Consider the following 26104-nt stretch of genomic DNA (forward strand, 5'->3'; position numbering starts at 1 on the left):
TCATATTTTATTTTATCATCCGAAAGGACTTTTAATTTGAACCAAAAAAAATGCAACAGGGAGACAAAAAACACTTTCCCTTCCGGAAGCAAACATCGGCAGGAAGGGAAAGAAGAGAGGAGGCTATTTTTTACAAGATTAAGGGTGGGAAAGCATCCAACAGGAAAGTGGGATTATTGCCAGGAAACAGAGACTGTGGAGCATGTATTGCTACAGTGTGGGCAGTATCAGAGGGAAAGAGAGAGGATGAGATCTAGTATGAGAAGGGGATACAGGAAATTAGTTGAAGAGTATATTGAGTAGAACTTCATTAGATATAGTCTCAAATATTTTGTTATCTTTTTTAAAAGCAACGGGGTTTGTTTCTCCCTGTCTCTGGCCCACACTCTAGTACAGTAGGTGGCGGTAATGCACCATAACGTTGGATGCAACCCGCCGATAAACCCCACCGATGAAGAAGTGAACCATCCATATACTGTTGTTGTCTCCGCTTAGTTAGCTTGCATGAAATATCAATCTAGAAACCTCGAATAACGACGACGTAGCTACTATCTTGAAGATTGAATGTTCAACATGGGTTACAATAAATTCAGAGTCAACGCTACTCGGAAGATGTCAAAGACGTTAGCCTTGACCGTTCTAGCTTGTTTGTCGTTCTGCATCAGTGTTTGCAGGGCAGAGGATAGTGCCATGGAGAACATCGTAACAGAGAGGAAGGTTGAAGATAACCACAGACAAGACAGTGCCGACCTGCTGATTTTCATCATGCTCCTAACCCTCACGATTTTAACAATATGGTTATTCAAGCACCGTCGTTTCAGGTTTTTGCATGAAACAGGACTAGCTATGATCTATGGTGAGTATGGGTGAGAGGCCCATGTCAGGAGACTGCATGATGTCATTGATATTGTTATTACTCATCGTCATACTGTTTATGTAGCTAGCTATACAGGTGTAGCTAGCTATACAGGTAATTGCATGTTTATGTAGCATTTCTACTGTACCTGTAGACTTCCAGTCATTGCGCTAACGTTAGTTAGCATTGGCTCGCGAAACTACCGCTAACTTCCTTCATACTGCACGCAGAGACATAAAAAAAATGGTATCCACGAGTTCATCTGACTCTGGGTAAGTAGAACAAGGACTAAATTAAATGATTACAGAATCTCACAGTATCCCTTTAACATTACCTGGAAATCTGCTGACAGTGTTGTCATTCCTATAGGGATGCTGTAGAGACAACATAAGGCCAAGGCCTATGTGAGGCATAGAATGACTGTATCACTATGTTATACTGAACAACAATATAAATGCAACAATGTCAAAGATTTGACTGAGTTACGGTTCATAGAAGGAAATCGGTCAATTTAAATCAATTCATTAGGCCCTAATCTATGGATTTCACATGACTGGGAATAAAGATATCTGTTGGTCACAGATACCTTAAAAAAAGAAAAGGGTAGAGGCATGGATCAGAAAACCAGTCAGTATCTTGTGTGACCACCATTTGCCTCATGCAGCGTGACACATCCTGTTCGTGTAGAGTTGATCAGGCTGTTGATTGTGGCCTGTGGAATGTTGTCCCACTCATCTTCAATGGCTGTGCGAAGTTGTTGGATATTGGCGTGAACTGGAACACGCTGTCGTACACGTCGATCCAGAGCAACCCAAACATTCTCAATGGGTGGCATGTCTGGTGATTATGCAGGCCATGAAAGAACTGGGACATGTTCAGCTTCCAGGAATTGTGTACAGATCCTTGCGACATGTGGCCAGGCATTATCATGCTGAAACATAAGGTGATGGCGGCGAATGAATGGCACGACAATGGGCCTCAGGATCTCGTCATGGTATCTCTGTGCATTCAAATTGCCATCGATAAAATGCAATTGTGTTCGTTGTCCATAGCTTATGCCTGCTCATACCATAACCACACCGCCTCCATGGGGCACTCTGTTCACAACGTTGACATCAGCAAACCTCTTGCCCACACGACGCCATACACTTGTCTGCCATCTGCCCGGTACAGTTGAAACCGGGATTCATCCGTGAAGAGCACACTTCTCCAGCATGCCAGTGGCCACGAATGTGAGCTTTTGCCCACTGAATTCGGTTATGACGCCGAACTGCAGTCAGGTCAAGACCCTGATGAGGACGACGAGCACGCAGATGAGCTTTCCTAAGACTGTTTCACACAGTTTACGCAGAAATTCTTCAATTGTGTAAACCCACAGTTTCATCAGCTTTCCGGGTGGATGGTTTCAGATGATCCCACAGGTGAAGAAGCCGGTTGTGGAGGTTCTGGGCTGGTGTGGTTACACGTGGTCTGCGGTTGTGAGGCCAGTTGGATGTACTGCCAAATTCTCTAAAATGACATTGGAGGCGGCTTATGGTAGAGGAATGAACATTCAATTCTCTGGCAACAGCCCTGGAGACATTCCTGCAGTCAGCATGCCAATTTGAGACATCTGTGGCATGGTGTTGTGTGACACAATTGCACAATTTTATTGTCCCCAGCACAAGGTGCACCTGTGTAATGATCATGCTTTTTAATCAGCATCTTGATATGCCACACCTGTCAGGTGGATTGATTATCTTGGCAAAGGAGAAATGCTCACTAACAGGGATGTAAACAAATTTGTGCACAACATTTGAGAGAAATAAGCTTTTTGTGCGTATGGAAAATTTCTGGGATCTTTTATTTCAGACTTTACCTGTTGCGTTTATATTTTTGTTCAGTGTAGATCTCTGCTTTTGGTGTTGGGAAACAATATTCATGTCTTATCAGTTATGCGACTGTGTGCATGCACTAAACCCATACCGTTCTGTATCATACACCCAGGAAGGTCCAACTTGCTTCATAGTATTTTACTGTAGTTTAGTATAGTGCTCTCTACTACACTCCATGCACTTCACTGAAGCCTGTTTCCTGGTTATTTATTTACAATTCATAAGGTGCTGCTGTACCAGCTTGAAGGGCAGAGAGGACAACTGTGGACCCAGTTAGCAGGGGTTGCCTTGTGGCATGTATATTATTATTATTATTATTATTATTATGTACTGAAGGGGCTTTCATAGGTGCAATTCAGTGTTTGTTCACCCAATTTCATTCCCTCTGTTCCCACTCTCTCCCTCCAGGTGTGCTGGTTGGGGTGGTCCTGCGCTATGGTATCCACGTACCCCGTGACATTAGTAACGTCACCCTCAGTTGCCATGTCAACGCCAGCCCGCCCACACTGCTCGTCAACGTCAGTGGCAAGTTCTACGAGTACAGTCTGAAGGGCGAGATCAGCGCCTCTGAGATCAATGACGTACAGGACAACGAGATGCTTCGCAAGGTAAAGTCCCAAACAGATGTGGTCCTTGTTAATGTGATGTACATAAATGGTTTGACTGACCATAACAGTGGATGCTTACAGATGGCATGGTTGTTGTCTGAAAGTGTTTCTTTATATCTGAAGTGCTATTTGGGAGGCTTAGCACAAATCAGGCAAGTTGGTTGCCTTTGTTGACATATTTCATTCTCTATCTTTCCTGAGCCATTTTCCACACTTACTCACTGTCTCAGACACAGACACGCACTCATGAGACTGTATCAAACTCAGTGCGTAACGTATGTAATCAGTCATGTCCTGTGGTAGCCTACAGAGCACTATTCAGCTCTGTTCTATGCAAACGTTGTACCACCTGATCAGAGAAAAAAAAACTTTCCTTGATTCCATTTAGGATTTAGAGTTGATGCCAACCTAAAGAGGCTTGATCAGAACTAGGCCTAACCGTAGGACATTAGATTAACAAACATAGCAACTAGCGCTATTTTCATCCATCAACACAATTGAAAAGGGATTTAGGACCCTCGTTAGTTATTATTACAGGTAGTTATAATTAGGTTCTAACTAATAATAACAGGTTTTATTAGTTGGAGTCCTCCATAGTCAGTGGGACACTACAGTTCAGTCATGTAATACAATCCCTCTGGTGTTTTTCCTCTTTTCTATAGGTGACCTTTGACCCCGAAGTGTTCTTTAACATCCTCCTGCCCCCCATCATCTTCCATGCCGGCTACAGTCTGAAGAGGGTAAGACATGTAGTTAGTTGTTTAAAGATGCACTATGCAGAAATCGCTCCACCATTTCCTGGTTGTTAAAATCCTAATAGTTAGCCTAATTTCAGTTTGTGACTAAACAAGCAAGTATAGTGTAGATAATCATTGTACCATCTAAACCCCTGTGAAATATATTTTCCATAACCACATATATTGTATTTTCAGCTGTTTGAAGCTTGTGTACAAAACCGAAAGGAAAAGATGCAAAAACGAAACTTAAATACAGGAAGCATAGAAATAGTGCACATAGAACAGATCTACCGCTTCTTAGACTTGCTTTCAATGAGAATGACAGATCTATAACACACATTTCTATGTGAATTTGGTCGGGTCGCCCAAAAAGTTACATATTGCAGCTTTAAACAATAGTTACATCACAGTGTTGATTTGTTCTTGGGTAATATTTAGGCCAAATCCTTCATGTAACTCTATCTCCCAGAGGCACTTCTTCAGGAACATGGGGTCCATCCTGGCTTACGCCTTTCTGGGGACAGTCATATCATGTTTCATCATTGGGTGAGTTTATACCCTGTATTATACATGTATGCATTACATCTATGTGTGTTTATTCACCTTTAGTTCTTTGTGTGACCTGTCAGAGAAATGCTCAGCTGAAGTAATATGATCTGTACCTCTGTACAGGTTGTTGATGTACGGCTGTGTCACGCTGATGAAGCAGGTGGGACAGCTTGAGGGGGACTTCTTCTTCACTGACTGTCTGTTGTTTGGAGCCATTGTCTCTGCTACTGACCCCGGTACGGACCCCGTTCGCCTCAGTCACCTCTTTAGTACACTACATAATGGGTCACGCTGTAATGGTTAACCGCTCGCTTCAGTAGTAACTGCACACATTGTCATTCAAAGGGGGTTTTCCTGATTCACAAATCTGCAAATACATGCACTGCCGCTAATTATTTCAGTGATTGGAGTAATGTGAGTTGTGGAATATAGCATACACTGATGTTGTACTAAATGTTATGACTGCACACACCACCAACACTTTCTAACCCATATGGCTCAATTTGCAGGTTCATTCTAGTAGAATGTTGCCAGTCTTACATTCTAGGATGCAGTCTTGTGGGTCCATCTGCATGTCATTGTGCCATTCTGAAGACAGTCTAAAGTGGGTTACTGTGTCTCCTGGCCTGCAGTGACGGTGCTGGCCATTTTCAACGAGCTGCAGGTGGACGTGGATCTGTACGTTCTGCTGTTTGGAGAGAGCGTTCTCAACGACGCCGTGGCCGTGGTGCTGTCCTCGTGAGTCCTCCGTTTTAACCTGACCCACCTGTCTACCGTCTGTCTGTACACACTCACATTGTGAAGTTTTGTCTTTGCGATCCATTGTTGTGAAGCTTTGGCTGACAAACCTCATCTTATCTTCTAACAGATGTGCTTTGGAACTGTTTTTTAAATAATTTAGGCAGGATAAGGGGGCGTTTGGCCAACACACCCACACAGGCTCATAGACATGCACACACAGACACCCTCAAACAACTTTTTGGTATTGATTGTCCTGTGTGTGACCTGGCACTAAACCAATAACAAGCCTATTATTAATACTGTAGAATGTGTGAGACTGACCCTTTGGTAACCCTAACCACTACCTTCCCTCTGCCGGGAACGCTTTGATTATTTCAGAATTCGAATGTGTTATGGTTGGCACGCCCCTGGAGCCAATCACCCAATCAGTGGGTAGAGGGCGTGGCAGCGATGCGAGACACTCCCCTGAACGGGTGTGCTAGCTCAGAGTGCTTTTGCAGTGGCTTCTTTTTGCATCGTCAGAACATGCACAGCAAATGACCAGCCATTACACCCCAGATAGCACATATGAACCACAGCACAAGTACAACCCGCAAAGGGATAGTTCACTCAAATCAAAGTTTGTCAGGTGTTTGCATAACCTACAAATGGAGTATTGAGCCCATATTAAATCCAGAGGTATGCATTAGGGAAGATTATGGGGCACCAATTCAAACTACAACCCGGTTCTGGTGGTGTGGAATCCTGGTGATTTGCTGTTTGGGTGATAGGAGTTTGTTGTTACGTCCAGTGGAAGATGCCGAGGGTAGGACGGCTCATAATAATGGCTGTAATGGAGTCAATGGAATGGTATCAAACACCTCAAACAAGTGGTTTCCATGTGGTTGATGCCATTCCAGCCATTATTATGAGCCGTCCTCCCCTCAGCAGCCCCCACTGGTTACGTCCCTAATTTGCATGGTCCTGCTGCTCGGCTCTAACCCCTATACCCCTCCTCCCTTATTCTTCCCTGTCAAACTGCTCTCTCACTGCTCTAACCCCGATACCCCTCCTCCCTTATTCTTCCCTGTCAAACTGCTCTCTCACTGCTCTAACCCCGATACCCCTCCTCCCTTATTCTTCCCTGTCAAACTGCTCTCTCACTGCTCTAACCCCTATACCCCTCCTCCCTTATTCTTCCCTGTCAAACTGCTCTCTCACTTACTGCTTTTTCTCTCCACCATGTTGGACTTGTAATGTAGTTGTTATGCATAGAGAATTGTTACAGGAAATAGTACGAAAACTAATACCCCTCGTATTTGATACGTTTTACATGGATTTATTTTGCTGCCTCATGAGCCAGAATTGTATAAAGAATTTGGATTTATTGGAATTTGGATTTTGCCATGTTATCTAACATCACAAATTCCAAGCTTCAGCTAATCTTTCACGAGTGGTTCCCCATATTTACGAGTTTAAAAATCTAGGCCTAATAGTTCCTCCAGTTTGAATTGAATGGAAAGCTGTTGAAGTGTTTCTGCCAAAGTTCTTAAGGATAGATACCTGAAGATGTATCTAACTTGGTAGCTAGAATACCTGAAGATGTATCTAACTTGGTAGCAAGAATTCCCATAGAACCCTCTAGTGTAGAACATTGCTACTAAGAGAATGGTATCATTTCACGTACAGTACCTACTAGCAGATGTCCATACACAAATATTTACATATTGTAGTACAATCTCATCATTTCTTAATGATTTCCATAGGAAGCTATGAAAGCGAGCCACAAAGTATTTGCCTAAGAGATCCAGCTGCACTTCAAACAGACCGGGCATGCAAACGGTAGTACTATTACTATACAGTGTAGTCTTGGGCCACTAGGATCATTCTGATTATCAGTTATGGGCACCAGTAGGATTAAGGCCTCCCCTGGTCTGTAGGAATATACCATACCTTGGTTCTGATATCAATGGGTTACAGACTATTCAAGACTTTCAACCTTCTCAGGATGGAAGCACATTGTAAAGCAGCTCTCTAGTTCTGTAATTGTACCTATTATCAATGTTTTCTTCAAGTATTCTGCAAGCAAAGCACATTAATTTCTAGTCCCCAGAAATGCTACAGTACATACCGGTATTTCATTTCCATTTCCAGCCTTATAACCCTTCATCCATCCACATAGGCCGCCTGAACTATTCTATTATGTTGCGCCTTTTCTGATATTGACTGTGTGTGTTTATGTACCAGGTCTATCGTGGCGTACCAGCCGGAGGGGGACAACAGTCACACCTTTGAGGTGATGGCCATGTTGAAGTCCTTCGGGGTGTTCCTGGGTGTCTTCAGTGGATCCTTCGCCCTGGGGGTGGCCACCGGGGTCATGACAGCATTCATATCCTTTACTCAGTGATATACTTCCTGTGTGATTTGAGTGTCTAGAAATACAGATTAATATTGCAATAACAAGGTTAGAAACAGATGGAAATGCTTTTGTTCTTGTATTAGAATGTATTTAGTTGTGGCTTTTGGTATTATTTACTTGCTAGTTGCTATATGTTGACCTTAATGCTCTAAGCTTCTCTGTCATGTGCAATAGCTAGTTTATGGTGAGTTGTGTAGTGTGTACAAAACATTAGGAACGCCTTCCTAATATTGAGATCCCCCCCTTTTGCCCTCAACAGACTCTACAAGGTGTCAAGCGTTCCACAGGGATGCTGGCCCATGTTGACTCCAATGCTTCCCACAGTTGTGTCAAGTTGGCTGGATGTCCTTTGGGTGGTGAACCATTCTTGATACACACGGGAAACTGTTGAGTGTGAAAAACCCAGCACCGATGCGCCTAGCACCTACTACCATACCCCGTTCAAAGGCACTTAAATCTTTTGTCTGGCCCATTCACCCTCTGAATGGCACACGTACACAATCCATGTCTCAAGGCTTAAAAATCCTTCTTTAACCTGTCTCCTCCCCTTCATCTACACTGATTGAAGTAGATTTAACAAGTGACATCAATAAGGGATCATAGCAATCAAATCAAATTGTATTGGCCACATGCGCCAAATACAACAGGTGCAGACATTACAGTGAAATGCTTACTTACAGCCCTTAACCAACAATGCATTTATATTTTAATAAAAAAGTAAAATAAAACAACAACAAAAAAGTGTTGAGAAAAAAAGAGCAGAAGTAAAATAAAATAACAGTAGGGAGACTATATATACAGGGGGGTACCGGTGCAGAGTCAATGTGCGGGGGCACCGGCTAGTTGAGGTAGTTGAAGTAATATGTACATGTGGGTAGAGTTAAAGTGACTATGCATAAATAGTTAACAGAGTAGCAGCAGCGTAAAAAGATGGGGTGGGGGGGGCAGTGCAAATAGTCCGGGTAGCCATGATTAGCTGTTCAGGAGTCTTATGGCTTGGGGGTAGAAGCTGTTGAGAAGTCTTTTGGACCTAGTGTTATGTGAATTATTTAACAAACTATTTTAGTGTCTCTGTGCGTCTCCCAAAAGGTTGTAAGTCTTTTGGGATTTAAGTAACGGCCAGAGTCCCGGTCTGCATAGTCAGAGATATTTATTCATTGAGAATTCTGCCATCACAATTTCAGAGTCCATCTTTTATACTCATACGTCATACAAAAAGAAATCCCTCCCCTCTGTAGGCGGGCTGTAGTTTTCCACTCTAAAACTGCTCTACTGACCTTCAGTTCACACACACACACCAATATACACACATGCATACACACATACAGTGGGGGAAAAAAGTATTTAGTCAGCCACCAATTGTGCAAGTTCTCCCACTTAAAAAGATGAGAGAGGCCTGTAATTTTCATCATAGGTACACGTCAACTATGACAGACAAAATGAGAAAAAAATTTCCAGAAAATCACATTGTAGGATTTTTCATGAATTTATTTGCAAATTATGGTGGAAAATAAGTATTTGGTCAGTAACAAAAGTTTCTCAATACTTTTGTTATATACCCTTTGTTGGCAATGACACAGGTCAAACGTTTTCTGTAAGTCTTCACAAGGTTTTCACACACTGTTGCTGGTATTTTGGCCCATTCCTTCATGCAGATCTCCTCTAGAGCAGTGATGTTCTGGGGCTGTTGCTGGGCAACACAGACTTTCAACTCCCTCCAAAGATTTTCTATGGGGTTGAGATCTGGAGACTGGCTAGGCCACTCCAGGACCTTGAAATGCTTCTTACGAAGCCACTCCTTCATTGCCCGGGCGGTGTGTTTGGGATCATTGTCATGCTGAAAGACCCAGCCACGTTTCATCTTCAATGCCCTTGCTGATGGAAGGAGGTTTTCACTCAAAATCTCATGATACATGGCCCCATTCATTCTTTCCTTTACACGGATCAGTCGTCCTGGTCCCTTTGCAGAAAAACAGCCCCAAAGCATGATGTTTCCACCCCCATGCTTCACAGTAGGTATGGTGTTCTTTGGATGCAACTCAGCATTCTTTGTCCTCCAAACATGACGAGTTGAGTTTTTACCAAAAAGTTCTATTTTGGTTTCATCTGACCATATGACATTCTCCCAATCCTCTTCTGGATCATCCAAATGCACTCTAGCAAACTTCAGACGGGCCTGGACATGTACTGGCTTAAGCAGGGGGACACGTCTGGCACCGCAGGATTTGATTCCCTGGCGGCGTAGTGTGTTACTGATGGTAGGCTTTGTTACTTTGGTCCCAGCTCTCTGCAGGTCATTCACTAGGTCCCCCCGTGTGGTTCTGGGATTTTTGCTCACCGTTCTTGTGATCATTTTGACCCCACGGTGTGAAATCTTGCGTGGAGCCCCAGATCGAGGGAGATTATCAGTGGTCTTGTATGTCTTCCATTTCCTAATAATTGCTCCCACAGTTGATTTCTTCAAACCAAGCTGCTTACCTATTGCAGATTCAGTCTTCCCAGCCTGGTGCAGGTCTACAATTTTGTTTCTGGTGTCCTTTGACAGCTCTTTGGTCTTGGCCATAGTGGAGTTTGGAGTGTGACTGTTTGAGGTTGTGGACAGGTGTCTTTTATACTGATAACAAGTTCAAACAGGTGCCATTCATACAGGTAAAGAGTGGAGGACAGAGGAGCCTCTTAAAGAAGAAGTTACAGGTCTGTGAGAGCCAGAAATCTTGCTTGTTTGTAGGTGACCAAATACTTATTTTTCACCACAATTTGCAAATAAATTCATTAAAAGTCCTACAATGTGATATTCTGGATTTTTTTTTCTAAATTTGTCTGTCATAGTTGACGTGTACCTATGATGAAAATTACAGGCCTCTCATCTTTTTAAGTGGGAGAACTTGCACAATTGGTGGCTGACTAAATACTTTTTTCCCCCACTGTACATACACACACACACACACACACACACACACACATATCCTACTCCCTGCATTACTCAGTTATTGCCGTTCTCACAATATTATGCACCATGTTTTCATAAGTTTCTCCCCTCCCTAAATTGGGAGGCCTCTTTATCTTAGTTTCTCAGTTGTCTTTGTTGTCTGGCCTAACTCTTACTCACATTGCTAAATAGTGGCTCAATGCCATAGCCTTTACTGGTCCTACACTCACACATTTCTAACACATTATACACAGTTTCAGGGTGTAATAATTAGTCATTAATAATTAATCTATCAATTCCACCCTTTGACTAAATATTACACACATACAAAATATATGTTGTTATAGAAATGAATCTCACTCATTGAAGTATATGTTGGTTTGCATATAAAAACATTACAGGTTCATCAGGGTTACCCCATGATTAAAAGCATAATGTTAATTTTTAACAATGGTAACTAGTACATCATACTTAAAATGAGACTTTAATACACAAAAGATCATTACAATAACTTTTAAACTAGAGATTTATAGTTCTAGGAAAACATCCAGTCTCAAATTATCTGGATCGTCGTCGTCCTCCACCAAGCCTGGTTTCATTCCTTAGGTCGGAGTCCGGGATTGGGCCGTATCTCACCATCTGTTGGGAAACCACCTTCTCCATCTCCTTTCTCACCAACCCTCAGACACAGGGAATAAGACAACATCCACAAAGAACAAGTATACCCATAGAAGCTATAACTTCACCCAGAATAGTTACAACAATAGTTTTCCATTTACCAAATATGTTATCAAACCAACCGTTTAGGGAGCTATCAATACCAGAGTTCTCAGCCAGTTCGTTCGTCAGCGTGGTGAGTCCCTGAAGCGCTTTGGTCACGGACCCGTCCGGTGCTGTATTGTTTGAGGATGAAAGTACAGCACATATATCCAAACAGAACACAAACCCTGTCCCGCTCAGCCAAAAGCATATCTAAAGCTATTCTATTCTGCCATGCTATTAAGCTAGTTGCCGCTGTCTGCTCAGCTAATCCCTTTATTGCATCACGAGTGTGGTTTATAAATCTTTGCTGGTTATAGTAAATATAATTCATCCAATCTACGTTTTTATTAATTGTTGACCACCAGAAAAGACTTGATTCAAACCCAGCTGCGATTTGATTCCTAGCTTTGAATTCTTCTGGAACCCCTCGAGGTACTCCTATCCCATCAATATATATCCTTTCATCAAAGGATCCCGGGAGGAGGTCCCACTTTCTACGTGACAACTCACCAATCTCTGACACGTTTGATTATTTGCGTATGTAGGTGAGTTCACAATCTGTTATCACCACACAACCATCAGATGTCAGCACGGGCCTGGTTTTGGTTCCTAAAATCCTCTGGCTGCAACAAAGAGGAGAGATTAGTCATGGTCTCTTTAGTTGTGACATTCTCTGTGTGGGAGCAGGAGCTAAGATGCCCAACCCTGTATCCTATCTTACTAGTCCTAGAAAAACAATAAGAATCCCCTGAGACTTCAAACGGAGGCAACCTAGGTCGGGGTGACTTTGTTATCGGGGGATACAGATAGTGCAAGTTACTACAAGACTCCTTCACCACAGCCCCGGTCTGACTACCTCCCTCAGAGAGGTTTACAATATAGGGTGCCCCAGTTGAAGAGGATATCTCACTTGTTCAGGTCTGTAACCTGTTTTAGCGTAATTCAGACTTTCAGACAGTACCTACCCTTATATGGGTCGCACTGCCATTTCTGGTAATTCCCTACTTTCACAATACTACACCTGTCCTTAAACTGTGTATGGAGATTGACATATCCCCCCCGCTTGGTATGAGCGACTACATAGTCCCAGGATATACATGGTGACATACATATGGTGATGTCCTTCCCTACAGTCCCTAGTACTTCCCCTTCCCCTACGTCTAGTTGTCTCCTATGCCTTCATAGACTGTGTTAAGGTATTATTTTATCAACTTGTGTTAGGTTAACTACTACTTCTGGCTGATCAGGAGGGTTTGAGTGTGCTAGGAATATGGCCCCCACAATCAGACAGCTACCTACCGTCAGGAGACCTGTGAATCCCCACCCTCGCCCTGAGAACATGTCAGACGCCAGAGGCCAACCCATTGCTTTACCTTCTATCGAACTCACACAGGGATGATCAGACAGGGTAAGGGAATCTTCGTTAAGGAGCCAACCCCCGAGCCCTAGTGGTGATCGGTTCTTTCTCCTAACTCTGTGTTTGTTTGTCAGGTGTAACTGGGTTTACCTTTTTGCAGTGTGTGACATGCACCCAGATGGATCTCTCAGCTATTCTGCTGGCAAAGGCAGTAACCAATAGGACTTGGTAGGGCCCTTCCCAACAGGCCTGCTTCCAGTTTTTCTTCTTTTAGGGGCTGGATGCTCACCAGTCTCCTGGTTAGATAGAGTGGGTCACCTTCTCCTTTAGTTCACCTGTGGGGCACAAAACCTCTGACATACAGGTGTGGTTAATAAATTATCTTCTCACATGTTCTGCTAGGGTGCTCTCTAGTTATATGTCTGCCTGTCTGGTCCTGCCAACTGTGGCATTCTGTAAGGTCTTCCAAACACTTTCTCAAAGGGGGATAACCCATCTTTATCTGGGGTTACTCTAAATTTCTTCCCTTCACTCCGTGATAACTCTATAAAATCCATTTCCAATTGCTGGAAAGGGTACTTAGCCGGAGGTCACTGCCCATGTGTCAATATTATCACCTACCTAACAATCACTTAGGTAATATTGGTAATTTATCATCCAATTGCCATCCCTTATTTTTATTTATTGGTAAAATAAACTATCTTAAAGTCCTCCTCTCCTGCCTTTAGAATTTACCAGTGTGGATGATTAATTAACACCAGAAAGTTAAAACAGAGTTCAGAGGCAATTGAAATTCCATCCCATAGTATACCAAACATTACCATTATTCTAAATATTTAATAAATGTTACTTATCCCAAGTGTTCATTAATCCTCATGACATTCATTCTCATAAGAAATCATATATACCCCAAACTCAGCCAAAACCTAAAAAACTCCATAAAATTCACTGTGTGCTCCTCTAAGACCTATCACCCTTGACCTGCTGAAAACCCCCCAAAATTGAAACAACAACCCTTTATAAACATCATACTAGGTGTGTTGTTTTTTATTTGAAAACCCCAATTAAAAAACAACAACCAAACAGCCAGGTCATGAGGACTCCTGATTTCTCTCTTCCCCTTCTGCCTACAGTTTCTTAACTGGTGCCCTTTCCTTGCACAGTAACTACACGGTTCCTCACATTCTCTAGCAAAATGTCCCGTTTTGTCACAATTGTAACACTTCCACTCACTCCTGTCTCCACTATTACCATTTCCTTCTTGTCTGTCTTTGCTACCGTAACCTCTCTTCTCTCCTAGGTATTGACTAATAGTCTCACTGTCTCTAATTCAACACAAAACCCCATCATCAAATGTACTCCCAGCAGAACTGAAAAAAACAAAACAGACTGTGATTTCCAGGACACTGCACCTTTGTTTCTGGCCTCACTATCTCCCCGGGAATTGGCCCTCCCTCAAGGTCCCTCCCAATCTGCTCTTGGTAAACTGCAAACCTTTTATTGCTTCTGGTTTCATAGGGTATTGCTTCTGATATGGCCTATGATTAGATTTGGGTATCACCTGTACTGGAATTACCCCTCTTATTAATCCTACGTCTGCTGGACCCCGGGACCACAAATGCTCTGGAACTTATTTTAAGTCTGACTCCTGTTCTGTCAACAGGTATTCCTCTCCTCAGCATCTGCTATTCTCATCTAAATGTACTATCTGTGGATGAGCTGTGTTGATCGCCACTCACAATATTGACCCAATCAGTGATCCTCTTACCTTTTGGAGACCCACTGGCCCATGTCTTTCCAGTCCTCTGCTGGCTCCTTTGCTAGGGACACATGTGGGCTCCATCTTTCCCTGAACTTTGGGGCCCTAGTTCCACCTCCACTGCTGCGTGGGTGTTGTCATAGTGAAACCATTTCAAGGCTATAGTCCTTTCTGTGGTTTTAAATAATGCTTCCTCATAGATTGCATCTGGACCTGGGTGTTTGTTATACCAGAGAGTACAGTGTAGGTCATCGGGGGACATTTTAGTGGGGCCTGGTACTACATCATCAGCAAGTTCCATCAAGGTTCGGGGAATATCAGTTATTCCCCCCCTTAACAAATCTTGCCTATACCAATAACATGGCTCCCCTTCCCCACAGACCACCATATTGTCTCTGACTATGTGTACTTTCATTCCCCTCTCAGTGGAAATGACGGCCACATTCAATTTAGTCATTACATCACGTCCTAGTAAATTTACCGGACACAGCTTAGATATCAGGATGGGAATGGTTGCCTCTCATCCTGATTGGTCATGTTTTAGGGTTATTGGGGCTGATACCCTTTCAATAAATTGATGACCAGAGGCAGATCGCACTATGATTTTCTCCCCATCAATCCTGACTCCATCTGGCTTGTCTGTTGCACAGATTGCTGTCCTGCAGGCTCCCGTATCACAAAGGAATTTAATTTTCTTACCCATTACTGTCAATGTCAAATAAGGTTTCTGTTCCTGTTGAAGTGCTAAGTCAATAGTAGCCAATTCAAACACCTCACAATTTGGATCAAAGGGTTCCTTAGTCTTCCCCCCACTAGAGTCTACTATTTCTCCCTCAAGGACTAGTCACGCCTTATCTTCCTCTTCCTCACGCTCAAAGCTGGGGGATGGAATTCTCTCTTGTTACAGTTAAAGCCCCTATTCTCCCCACGTGGCCTTCACTCTTTCCTGCCTTATCTCCTCTCTCTCCTAAGTTCTACCCGCCATCTCTCCCAGAGTGGCAATTAGTTACTCTGCATCTTCCTCTTCTTTCTTGGCTCTGTCCTGTCTGTTATTCTGCTCATGATGGATTGCATGTCTCTCTGAGGCTATTACACAATTCAGTTAGTTTCCCAACATACTCTCCGTAATCGGCCCATGGCAAAAGTGTCCTCTGGGCATCCCCTGAAACCCACTGCCCTCTAACGGCAGCCCAAACCTTACTATTCCTGTTTTGGGGTGGGTCATTCCTTCTACCGCTCTGGCCACGTCCTCTTGTGTTCATGGCCTGTCTGCTAAATGGCATATTATTATTATTATTACTGTATACATCTAAGGTTGCTGGGGCCCCTTTCATTCCCCGCCAATAGATTAGGTAAGGCTATCAGTGGGTACTGGCCCCCTCCTACTCTCTCTCTCTCTCTCACTGCTTATTTCTCCTTTACACACCTTATGTATCTGTTTAAGCATGGATTCGAGTTTATCTGCGTCTAGACGTCCCTCAAAACCATACCTCTCCCTCCACCTGGTTACATAATGGAGATTTCTTCTATCCCTGGATTCCATTTTAATTACATCAAGTATTTCTCGTCCCCAGTAAATTCTGGGACCTCTTGTGAGGATTTGCCCCCCCATGGTTGGTACTGTTAAAAATCCCTTAGCCACCTCTTCTATATAACAAGTCAATTTAACAAGTAATTCAAAATAGCTTCACACAACAACACCTTGAATCACCCCTTCCTGTATATGTAATCTTGACTAGTCCCCCAGAATTATCTCATACTTTTACAGAGGGATTGATCCCCACAATGTAATCTTGATAATTCCTGACAGTCTCATACAACAGGAATGGGTTCTCCCTCCTCTATACAACCACCTGGAATTATTCATGTGACTTTTGAGCAAACATTAGGTCTCACACGTATACAACCTTACATGATTATTGGTGTTATATCGGTAACCTGGAGTTTATAAGGCTCCAGAACGGATAGAGTTACAGCAAAATCTACAGTTGTTTTTGACTTTACTAATATTCTATTTCTCACACATGCTATTTTAATTCCTTCTGGTGTATTTTTTGTATTTGTTTAACCCGGATTATTTGTTGACTGTTCAATAATCTCTTACAGGTTCCATCCCATAGGTGTACTTTTAATAGTTCCTTCTATTTCAACACCGGGTAGTTTCTTTTGGTAATGGCCTATTACCGTGAATCGTTACGGACCCACCAACAGGTTGACTAGTCCCCCAGAATTATCTCCTACTCTACGGAGGAGTCTATCCTCACAATGTAATCTTGATAATTCCTGACAGTCCCCTACATTTCACTTAAAATGGCTACGCATTGATCAATTTGCTACTTTTCAATATTTTAGCAAGTTCTCAAATCAATTTCACCAAGTAATGAATAAAGTGGTCCTCTGTAGCTCAGCTGGTAGAGCACGGCGCTTGTAACGCCAAGGTAGTGGGTTCGATCCCCGGGACCACCCATACACAAAAATGTATGCACGCATGACTGTAAGTCGCTTTGGATAAAAGCGTCTGCTAAATGGCATATTATATTTATTATTATTATAAAGACTACTGACCTTATCCTTGCAGCCGAGATTCAATGTAGGTTTGGATTCCGTCACCGTCTCTGTCATTAATCAGGTGTCCTCTGGCCTGTTTTAACCCTTAATGTCAAAGGGCAGGACTTTCTATTTACGAATGTATCATTCGCCCGTCGACGGTTTTCAGAGTTACCTGGAATGACAGAAACAGGGTATTGGAGTCCGGCTCAGAAGGACCAAGCTGTTATGTGAATTATTTAACAAACTATTTTAGTGTCTCTGTGCGTCTCCCAAAAGGTTGTAAGTCTTTTGGGATTTAAGTAACGGCCAGAGTCCCGGTCTGCATAGTCAGAGATATTTATTCATTGAGAATTCTGCCATCACAATTTCAGAGTCCATCTTTTATACTCATAAGTCATACAAAAAGATATCCCTCCCCTCTGTAGGCGGGCTGTAGTTTTCCACTCTAAAACTGCTCTACTGACCTTCAGTTCACACACACACACATATACACACATGCATACACACATACATACATACACACACACACACGCATATCCTACTCCCTGCATTACTCAGTTATTGCCGTTCTCACAATATTCTGCACCATGTTTTCATAACAGTTTCTCCCCTCCCTAAATTGGGAGGCCTCTTTATCTTAGTTTCTCAGTTGTCTTTGTTGTCTGGCCTAACTCTTACTCACATTGCTAAATAGTGGCTCAATGCCATAGCCTTTACTGGTCCTACACTCACACATTTCTAACACATTATACACAGTTTCAGGGTGTAATAATTAATCTATCACCTAGACTTGGCACTCCGGTACCGCTTGCCGTGCGTTAGCAGAGAGAACAGTCTATGACTAGGGTGGCTGGAGTCTTTGACAATTTTGAGGGCCTTCACCTGGTTAGTCTATGTCATGGAAAGAGCAGGTGTTCCTAATGTCAGTGTTGTGTTTTCATGTCGTATTTTCTCTTTGACTGTTCTCCTCACGTCACTAAGTTCACTAAGCTGAGAGACTTCCAGCTACTGGAGACTGCTCTCTTCTTCCTCATGTCCTGGAGCACCTTCTTAATGGCAGAGGCCTGTGGCTTCACAGGTAACCCTCATCTTACTGTACCTCTACACACAGGTCATGGTCCCACCCCACAGCTTATTTTTCATGACCCAGCTTATTATGGTTAATCATGATGTGGGTATGTGTCTGCAGGTGTTGTGGCGGTGCTGTTCTGTGGGATCACTCAGGCTCATTACACCTTCAACAACCTGTCCCCTGAGTCCCAGGAGAGGTCCAAACAGGTGAGGTCAACGTTTACCATTGCAGTTATTTACCGCAAGCTACTGTGGACATCAATGTCATCTGCTAAATGTTGACATTCCATCAGTGTCCCTGAAATGTTGTTTTTGTGTTGTCCTGTAGTTGTTTGAGCTGCTAAGCTTCCTGGCGGAGAATTTCATCTTCTCCTACATGGGTCTGGCCCTGTTCACCTTCCAGAACCACATCTTCAACCCCACGTTCATCGTCGGGGCTTTTGTATCCTTACTCACACTATAATACTTCAATTAATATTTAACTTTTGTAGGGAGTTAATGTGCAGTATGGACTATATTGCATGTACAGTTTGGAAAACCAGAAAAGTCATGGTAAGAAAAAAAGTATATCGTTTATTATTTATTTTTAGAGTGCAAATATTCAGTAGACTGTGGTGGGTTTCTTTTCCTTCTCTGGACTGTTTGGAGCCCTCCTTGACAGCGTTCCCCTCCCAGCTGGCAGTGTTCCTGGGCAGAGCAGCCAACATCTACCCCCTGTCCTTCCTGCTTAACCTGGGACGAAGGAACAAGATCAGCTCCAACTTCCAACACATGATGATGTTTGCTGGTACAGTGTGTGACATGGTCAGGCAGAGATCTGGCGCCACAAGTTTAATTACTAGAATATATAACTTTGTATTTACTTGAAGAGAAAAGGCGGTGTGAAGGAAAATAAGCTATCCCTTTCTATCCAATTTCAGGGTTTCATGGGAGGAAATATCAGCCAGAATTATTTAAAAATATATATATTTACAGTACCAGTCAAAAGTTTGGACACACCTACTCATTCAAGGGTCTTTCTTTATTTTTACTATTTATAATAGTGAAGACATCAAAACTATGAAATAACACATATGGAATCATGTAGTAACCCAAAAAGTGTTAAACAAATTAAAATATATTTTATATTTGAGATTCTTCAAATAGCCACCCTTTGCCTTGATGACAACTTTGCACACTCTTGGCATTCTCTCAACCAGCTTCACCTGGAATGCTTTTCCAACAGTCTTGAAGGAGTGCTGAGCACTTGTTGGCTGCTTTTCCTTCACTCTGCCGTCCGACTCATCCCAAACCATCTCAATTGGGTTGAGGTCGGGGGATTGTGGAGGCCAGGTCATCTGATGCAGCACTCCATCACTCTCCTTCTTGGTCAAATAGCCCTTACACAGCCTGCAGGTGTGTTGGGTCATTGTCCTGTTGAAAAACAAATGATAGTCCCACTAAGCCCAAACCAGATGGGATGGTGCATCGCTGCAGAATGCTGTGGTAGCCATGCTAGTTAAGTGTACCTTGAATTCTAAGTAAATCACAGACAGTGTCACCAGCAAAAAAAACAACACACCATAACACCTCCTCCTCCGTGCTTTACGGTGGGAACTACACATGCGGAGATCATCCGTTCACCCACACCGCGTCTCACAAAGACACAGCGGTTGGAACCAAAAATCTCAAATTTGGACTCCAGACCAAAGGACAAATTTCCACCGGTCTAATGTCTATTGCTTGTGTTTCTTGGCCCAAGCAGGTCTCTTCTTCTTATTGGTGTACTTTAGTAGTGCTTTCTTTGCAGCAATTGACTTTGAAGGCCTGATTCACACGGTCCCCTCTGAGCAGTTGATGTTGAGATGTGTCTGTGACTTGAACTCTGTGAAGCATTTATTTGGGCTGCAATTTCTGAGGCTGGTAACTCTAATGAACTTATCCTCTGCAGCATCCCCAACTATAACATTTTCCGTCTAGATAGAACTGCCAAAGGGGGTGGAGTTGCAATCTACTGTAGAGATAGACTGCAGAGCTCTATCATACTATCCAGGTCTGTGCCCAAACAGTTTGAGCTTCTACTTCTAAAAATCCACCTTTCCAGAAATAAGTCTCTCACTGTTGCCGCTTGCTTCAGCCCCCAGCTGTGCCCTGGACACCATATGTGAATTGATTGCCCCCCATTTATCCTCAGAGTTTGTACTGCTTGGTGACCTAAATTGGGATATGCTTAATACCCCAGCCATCCTACAATCCAAGCTAGATGCCCTCAACCTCACGCAAATTATCAACGAACCTACCAGGTACAACCCTAAATCCGTAAACATGGGTACCCTCATAGATATCATCCTGACTAACATACCCTCTAAATACACCTCAGCTGTCTTCAACCAGGATCTCAGCGATCACTGCCTTATTGCCTGCGTCCGTAACGGGTCCGCGGTCAAACGACCACCCCTCATCACTGTCAAACGCTCCCTAAAACACTTTAGCGAGGAGGCCTTCCTAATTGACCTGGCCCAGGTATCCTGGATGGATATAGATCTCATTCCGTCAGTAGAGGATGCCTGGTTGTTCCTTAAAAGTAATTTCCTCTCAATCTTAAATAAACATGCCCCATTCAAAAAATACAGAACTAAGAACCGATATAGCCCCTGGTTCTCCTCAGACTTGACTGCCCTTGACCAGCACAAAAACATCCTGTGGCGTACAGCATTAGCATCAAATAGCCCCCGCGATATGCAACTTTTCAGGGAAGTTAGGAACCAATATACACAAGCAGTCAGGAAAGCAAAGGCTAACTTTTTCAAACAGAAATTTGCATCCTGTAGCACTAACTCCAAAAAGTTTTGGGACACTGTAAAGTCCATGGAGAATAAGAGCACTTCCTCCCAGCTGCCCACTGCACTGAGGCTAGGAAACACTATCACCACCGATAAATCTACAATAATCGAGAATTTCAACAAGCATTTTGCTACAGCTGGCCATGCTTTCCATCTGGCTACCACTAACCCGGCCACCAACTCTGCACCCTCTGCTGCAACTTGCCCATGCCCCCCCCGCTTCTCCTTCACACAAATTCAGACAGCTGATGTTTTGAAAGCGCTGCAAAATCTGGACCCCTACAAATCAGCTGGGCTAGACAATCTGGACCCTTTGTTTCTAAAACTAGCCGCCGAAATTGTCGCAACCCCTATTACTAGTCTGTTCAACCTCTCTTTCATAACGTCTTTTTTTTTATTTTTTTTAAATTTTATTTCACCTTTATTTAACCAGGTTTACTTTACAGGAATACTTTCGAAAGGCAGGGCAGGATGGATATAGGTCTGTAGCAGTTTGGATCTAGAGTGTCACCCCCTTTGAAGAGGGGGATGACCGCGGCAGCTTTCCAATCTCTGGGGATCTCAGACGTTATGAAAGAGAGGTTGAACAAACTAGTAATAGGGGTTGCGACAATTTCGGCGGCTAGTTTTAGAAAGAAAGGGTCCAGATTGTCTAGCCCAGCTGATTTGTAGGGGTCCAGATTTTGCAGCGCTTTCAAAACATCAGCTGTCTGAGATCCCCAGAGATTGGAAAGCTGCCGCGGTCATCCCCCTCTTCAAAGGGGGTGACACTCTAGATCCAAACTGCTACAGACCTATATCCATCCTGCCCTGCCTTTCGAAAGTATTCGAAAGCCAAGTTAACAAACAGATCATCGACCATTTCGAATACCACCGTACCTTCTCCGCTATGCAATCCGGTTTCCGAGCTGGTCACGGGTGCACTTCAGCCACGCTCAAGGTCCTAAACGATATTATAACCGCGATTGATAATAGACAGTACTGTGCAGCCGTCTTCATCGACCTGGCCAAGGCTTTCGACTCTGTCAACCACCGCATTCTTATTGGCAGACTAAATAGCCTTGGTTTCTCAAATGACTGCCTCGCCTGGTTCACCAACTACTTCTCAGATAGAGTTCAGTGTGTCAAATCGGAGGGCCTGTTGTCTGGACCTATGGCAGTCTCTATGGGGGTGCCACAGGGTTCAATTCTTGGGCCGACACTTTTCTCCGTGTATATCAATGATGTCGCTCTTGCTGCTGGTGACTCTCAGATCCACCTCTACGCAGACGACACCATTTTGTATACATCTGGCCCTTCATTGGACACTGTGTTAACAAACCTCCAAACGAGCTTCAATGCCATACAACAATCCTTCAGTAGCCTTCAACTGCTCTTAAACACTAGTAAAACTAAATGCATGCTTTTCAATCGAACGCTGCTAGCACCCGCCCACCCGACTAGAATCACCACTCTCGACGGGTCTGACCTAGAGTATGTGGACAACTACAAATATCTAGGTGTCTGGTTAGACTGTAAACTCAACTTCCAGACTCACATAAAGAATCTCCAATCCAAAGTTAAATCTAGAATCGGCTTCCTATTTCGCAACAAAGCCTCCTTCACTCATGCTGCCAAACATGCCCTCGTAAAACTGACTATCCTACCGATCCTTGACTTCGGCGATGTCATTTACAAAATAGCCTCCAACACTCTACTCAGCAAATTGGATGTAGTCTATCACAGTGCCATCCGTTTTGTCTCCAAAGCCCCATACACTACCCACCACTGTGACCTGTACGCTCTTGTTGGCTGGTCCTCACTACATGTTCGTCGTCAAACCCACTGGCTCCAGGCCATCTATAAATCACTGCTAGGCAAATCCCCGCCTTATCTTAGCTCATTGGTCACCATAGCAGCACCCACCCGTAGTCTGCGCTCCAGCAGGTATATCTCACTGGTCATTCCCAAAGCCAACACCTCCTTTGGCCGCCATTCCTTCCAGTTCTCTGCTGCCAATGACTGGAACGAATTGCAAAAATCTCTGAAGCTGGAGACTCTTATCTCCCTCAATAACTTTAAGCATCAGTTGTCAGAGCACCTTACCGATCACTGCACCTGTACACAGCCCATCTGAAATTAGCCCACCCAACTACCTCATCCCTATATTGTTATTTATTTTGCTCTTTTGCACCCCAGTATCTCTATTTGCACATAATCTCTTGCACATCTAGCATTCCAGTGTTAATACTATTGTAATTATTCTGCACTATAGCCTATTTATTGCCTTACCTCCATAACTTGCTACATTTGCACACACTGTATATATATTTTCTGTTGTATTTCTGACTTTATGTTTTTTTTTACCCCATATGTAACTCTGTGTTGTTTTTATTGCACTACTTTGCTTTATCTTGGCCAGGTCGCAGTTGTAAATGAGAACCTGTTCTCAACTGGCTTACCTGGTTAAATAAAGGTGAAAAAAAAAAAAAAAAAGATTCTGTGGCGGTCCTCATGAGAGCCAGTTTCATCTTAGCGCTTGATGGTTTTTGTGACTGCACAGTTCTTTAAATGTTCCGTATTGACTGACATTCTTGTCTTAAAGTAATGATGGACGGTCGTTACTCTTTGCTTATTTGAGCTGTTCTTGACATAATATGGACTTGGTCTTTTACCAAATACGGCTATCTTCTGTGTACCCCCCCTACCTTGTCACAACACAACTGATTGGCTCAAACACATTAAGAAGGAAATAAATTCCGCAAATTAACTTTTAACAAGGCACACCTGTTAATTGAAATGCATTCCAGGTGACTACCTCATGAAGCTGGTTGAGAAAATGGCAAGAGTGTGCAAAGCTGTCATCAAGGCAAAGGGTGGCTATTTGAAGAATCTCAAATATAAAATATATTTTGATTTGTTTAACACTTTTTTGGTTACATGATTCCATGTGTTATTTCATCGTTTTGATGTCTTCACTATTATTTTACAATGTAGAAAATAGTTGTAAAAAAATTATGAAAAACCCTTGAATGAGTAGGTGTGTCTAAACCTTTGACTGGTACTGTATATATTAAATATTTTTTGGGAATTTGAAATATGTGCAGAGGCTGGAATATCCTCCCAATTTTTTGTTCTAAAGCTTTTATATGTTGATTTATGAGTCTGCTTTCGTGTGTCGAGTGATTTAGGAGACACTGTTTTGCTAATACAGTACATCCTTGACATTCTACAAATGTAGTAACTTGAGTCATACCATCACCTGTTGTTACACTGACCCCTATGGACCTGTTGTTACACTGACCCCTATGGACCTGTTGTTACACTGACCCCTATGGACCTGTTGTTACACTGACCCCTATGGACCTGTTGTTACACTGACCCCTATGGACCTGTTGTTACATTGACCCCTATGGACCTATTGTTACACTGACCCCTATGGACCTGTTGTTACACTGACCCCTATGGACCTGTTGTTACATTGACCCCTATGGACCTGTTGTTACACTGACCCCTATGGACCTGTTGTTACATTGACCCCTATGGACCTGTTGTTACACTGACCCCTATGGACCTGTTGTTACACTGACCCCTATGGACCTGTTGTTACACTGACCCCTATGGACCTGTTGTTACACTGACCCCTATGGACCTGTTGTTACACTGACCCCTATGGACCTGTTTTAACTGATTGTCATGTGATCACTATAATTGGAAATGTTCAGAGTTCCCACACCAGCGACGTTATCTAACAAAAATCTATTTTAAGTGATATGACTGACTTGTGGAGACACACACTGCTTGTATAACTTGTGCAATCACACGTCACTTGCATGCATATATATATATATATATATATATATATATATATATATATATATATATATATATATATACACACACACACACAGTATTACCGCTCCTTGTTTCCAGAAGATGGCGCTGACAGACATGGCAGCTCTGCTTCTAGCTCCTAAGCAACTTTGCAGTATTTTAGTTTTTTTGTGTGTTATTTCTTACGTTATCCACAAGCATTTCGCTACACCCGCAATAACATCTGCTAAATATGTGTATGTGACCAATCACATTTGATTTGATTTGTCCTCCACAGGTCTGCGTGGGGCGATGACCTTTGCCCTCTCCATCCGGGACACGGCTACGTACGCCCGTCAGATGATGTTCACCACCACCCTCCTCATCGTCTTCTTTACTGTGTGGGTCTGTGGAGGGGGAACCACTCAGATGCTCTCCTGCCAGCACATACGGTAGGTCCACCGCGGGGGTCAAAGGTTAGGGGGTGTTGGTGTCTGCCTATTATTTTTGTTGCCTTCAAACGGAACCTTTGTTGAATTGATGTTTATTCTAATCTAGGATAAGGTTGTCTGTCCGTCTTCAATATGATCGTCTGTGACCACTGTGATCTGGTAGACTCATTTATGTATATCTGCATTTCTAACAGTGTTGGAGTTGATTCGGACGCAGATAACTCAGTGAGTATTAAGCCTATGAAAGTTGAGTTATTTTACTTGAACGCTGTAATCATCTGATTGATGAAGTCCTGTTGTTTTGAGTGGATCTCTGTATCTGTCTTGTCTGTCTCCTCAGATGAGCATTGCAGAGGGATCAGAGTGGAGGAGCACCAAACACGAGAGTGCCTGGCTCTTTAGGATCTGGTACAACTTTGACCACAAGTATCCTTTGTCACTCCCATCAGTACACAGCAGATGGCGCTCCAGTGACCAATTTGTTTTTTTATATATATATTTTTTTCACAGACAAAGCTTTTATATTCTCTATTCAGTGTATTAACTCCTGAGTATGAAACCATGATTTGTCCAGCATAACCAAAATGATAATGTGTATATATGTGTGCAATTACTGAAATAACCTGCTAGCCTATTACTGCAATAACATACTAGCCTATTACTGCAATAACATACAAGCCTAGTACTGCAATAACATACAAGCCTATTACTGCAATAACATACTAGCCTATTACTGCAATAACATACAAGCCTAGTACTGCAATAACATACAAGCCTAGTACTGCAATAACATACAAGCCTAGTACTGCAATAACATACAAGCCTATTACTGCAATAACATACTAGC

At 43.0% G+C, this 26104-nt stretch overlaps 1 protein-coding gene across 1 annotated transcript in view; it reads left to right on the forward strand.

The window, feature by feature from the left end:
* Positions 1–458: 458 nt before the first annotated feature.
* Positions 459–26104, forward strand: part of LOC311105130 (sodium/hydrogen exchanger 6-like) — a 30022-nt gene continuing 4376 nt past the window's right edge. Inside the window, exons 1-14 of the mRNA XM_084147154.1 lie at positions 459–856; positions 3139–3338; positions 4001–4078; positions 4545–4621; positions 4748–4860; positions 5257–5362; positions 7592–7747; positions 18098–18198; positions 18310–18398; positions 18520–18633; positions 18867–18978; positions 25104–25257; positions 25452–25482; positions 25598–25683. Coding sequence (XP_084003280.1) covers positions 565–856; positions 3139–3338; positions 4001–4078; positions 4545–4621; positions 4748–4860; positions 5257–5362; positions 7592–7747; positions 18098–18198; positions 18310–18398; positions 18520–18633; positions 18867–18978; positions 25104–25257; positions 25452–25482; positions 25598–25683 — 1709 coding nt within the window. The 5' untranslated portion in view covers positions 459–564. The remainder of the gene's footprint in view (positions 857–3138; positions 3339–4000; positions 4079–4544; positions 4622–4747; positions 4861–5256; positions 5363–7591; positions 7748–18097; positions 18199–18309; positions 18399–18519; positions 18634–18866; positions 18979–25103; positions 25258–25451; positions 25483–25597; positions 25684–26104) is intronic.

Source organism: Coregonus lavaretus (genome assembly GCF_964263955.1).
Source record: "Coregonus lavaretus genome assembly, chromosome: 29".
NCBI lineage: Eukaryota > Metazoa > Chordata > Actinopteri > Salmoniformes > Salmonidae > Coregonus > Coregonus lavaretus.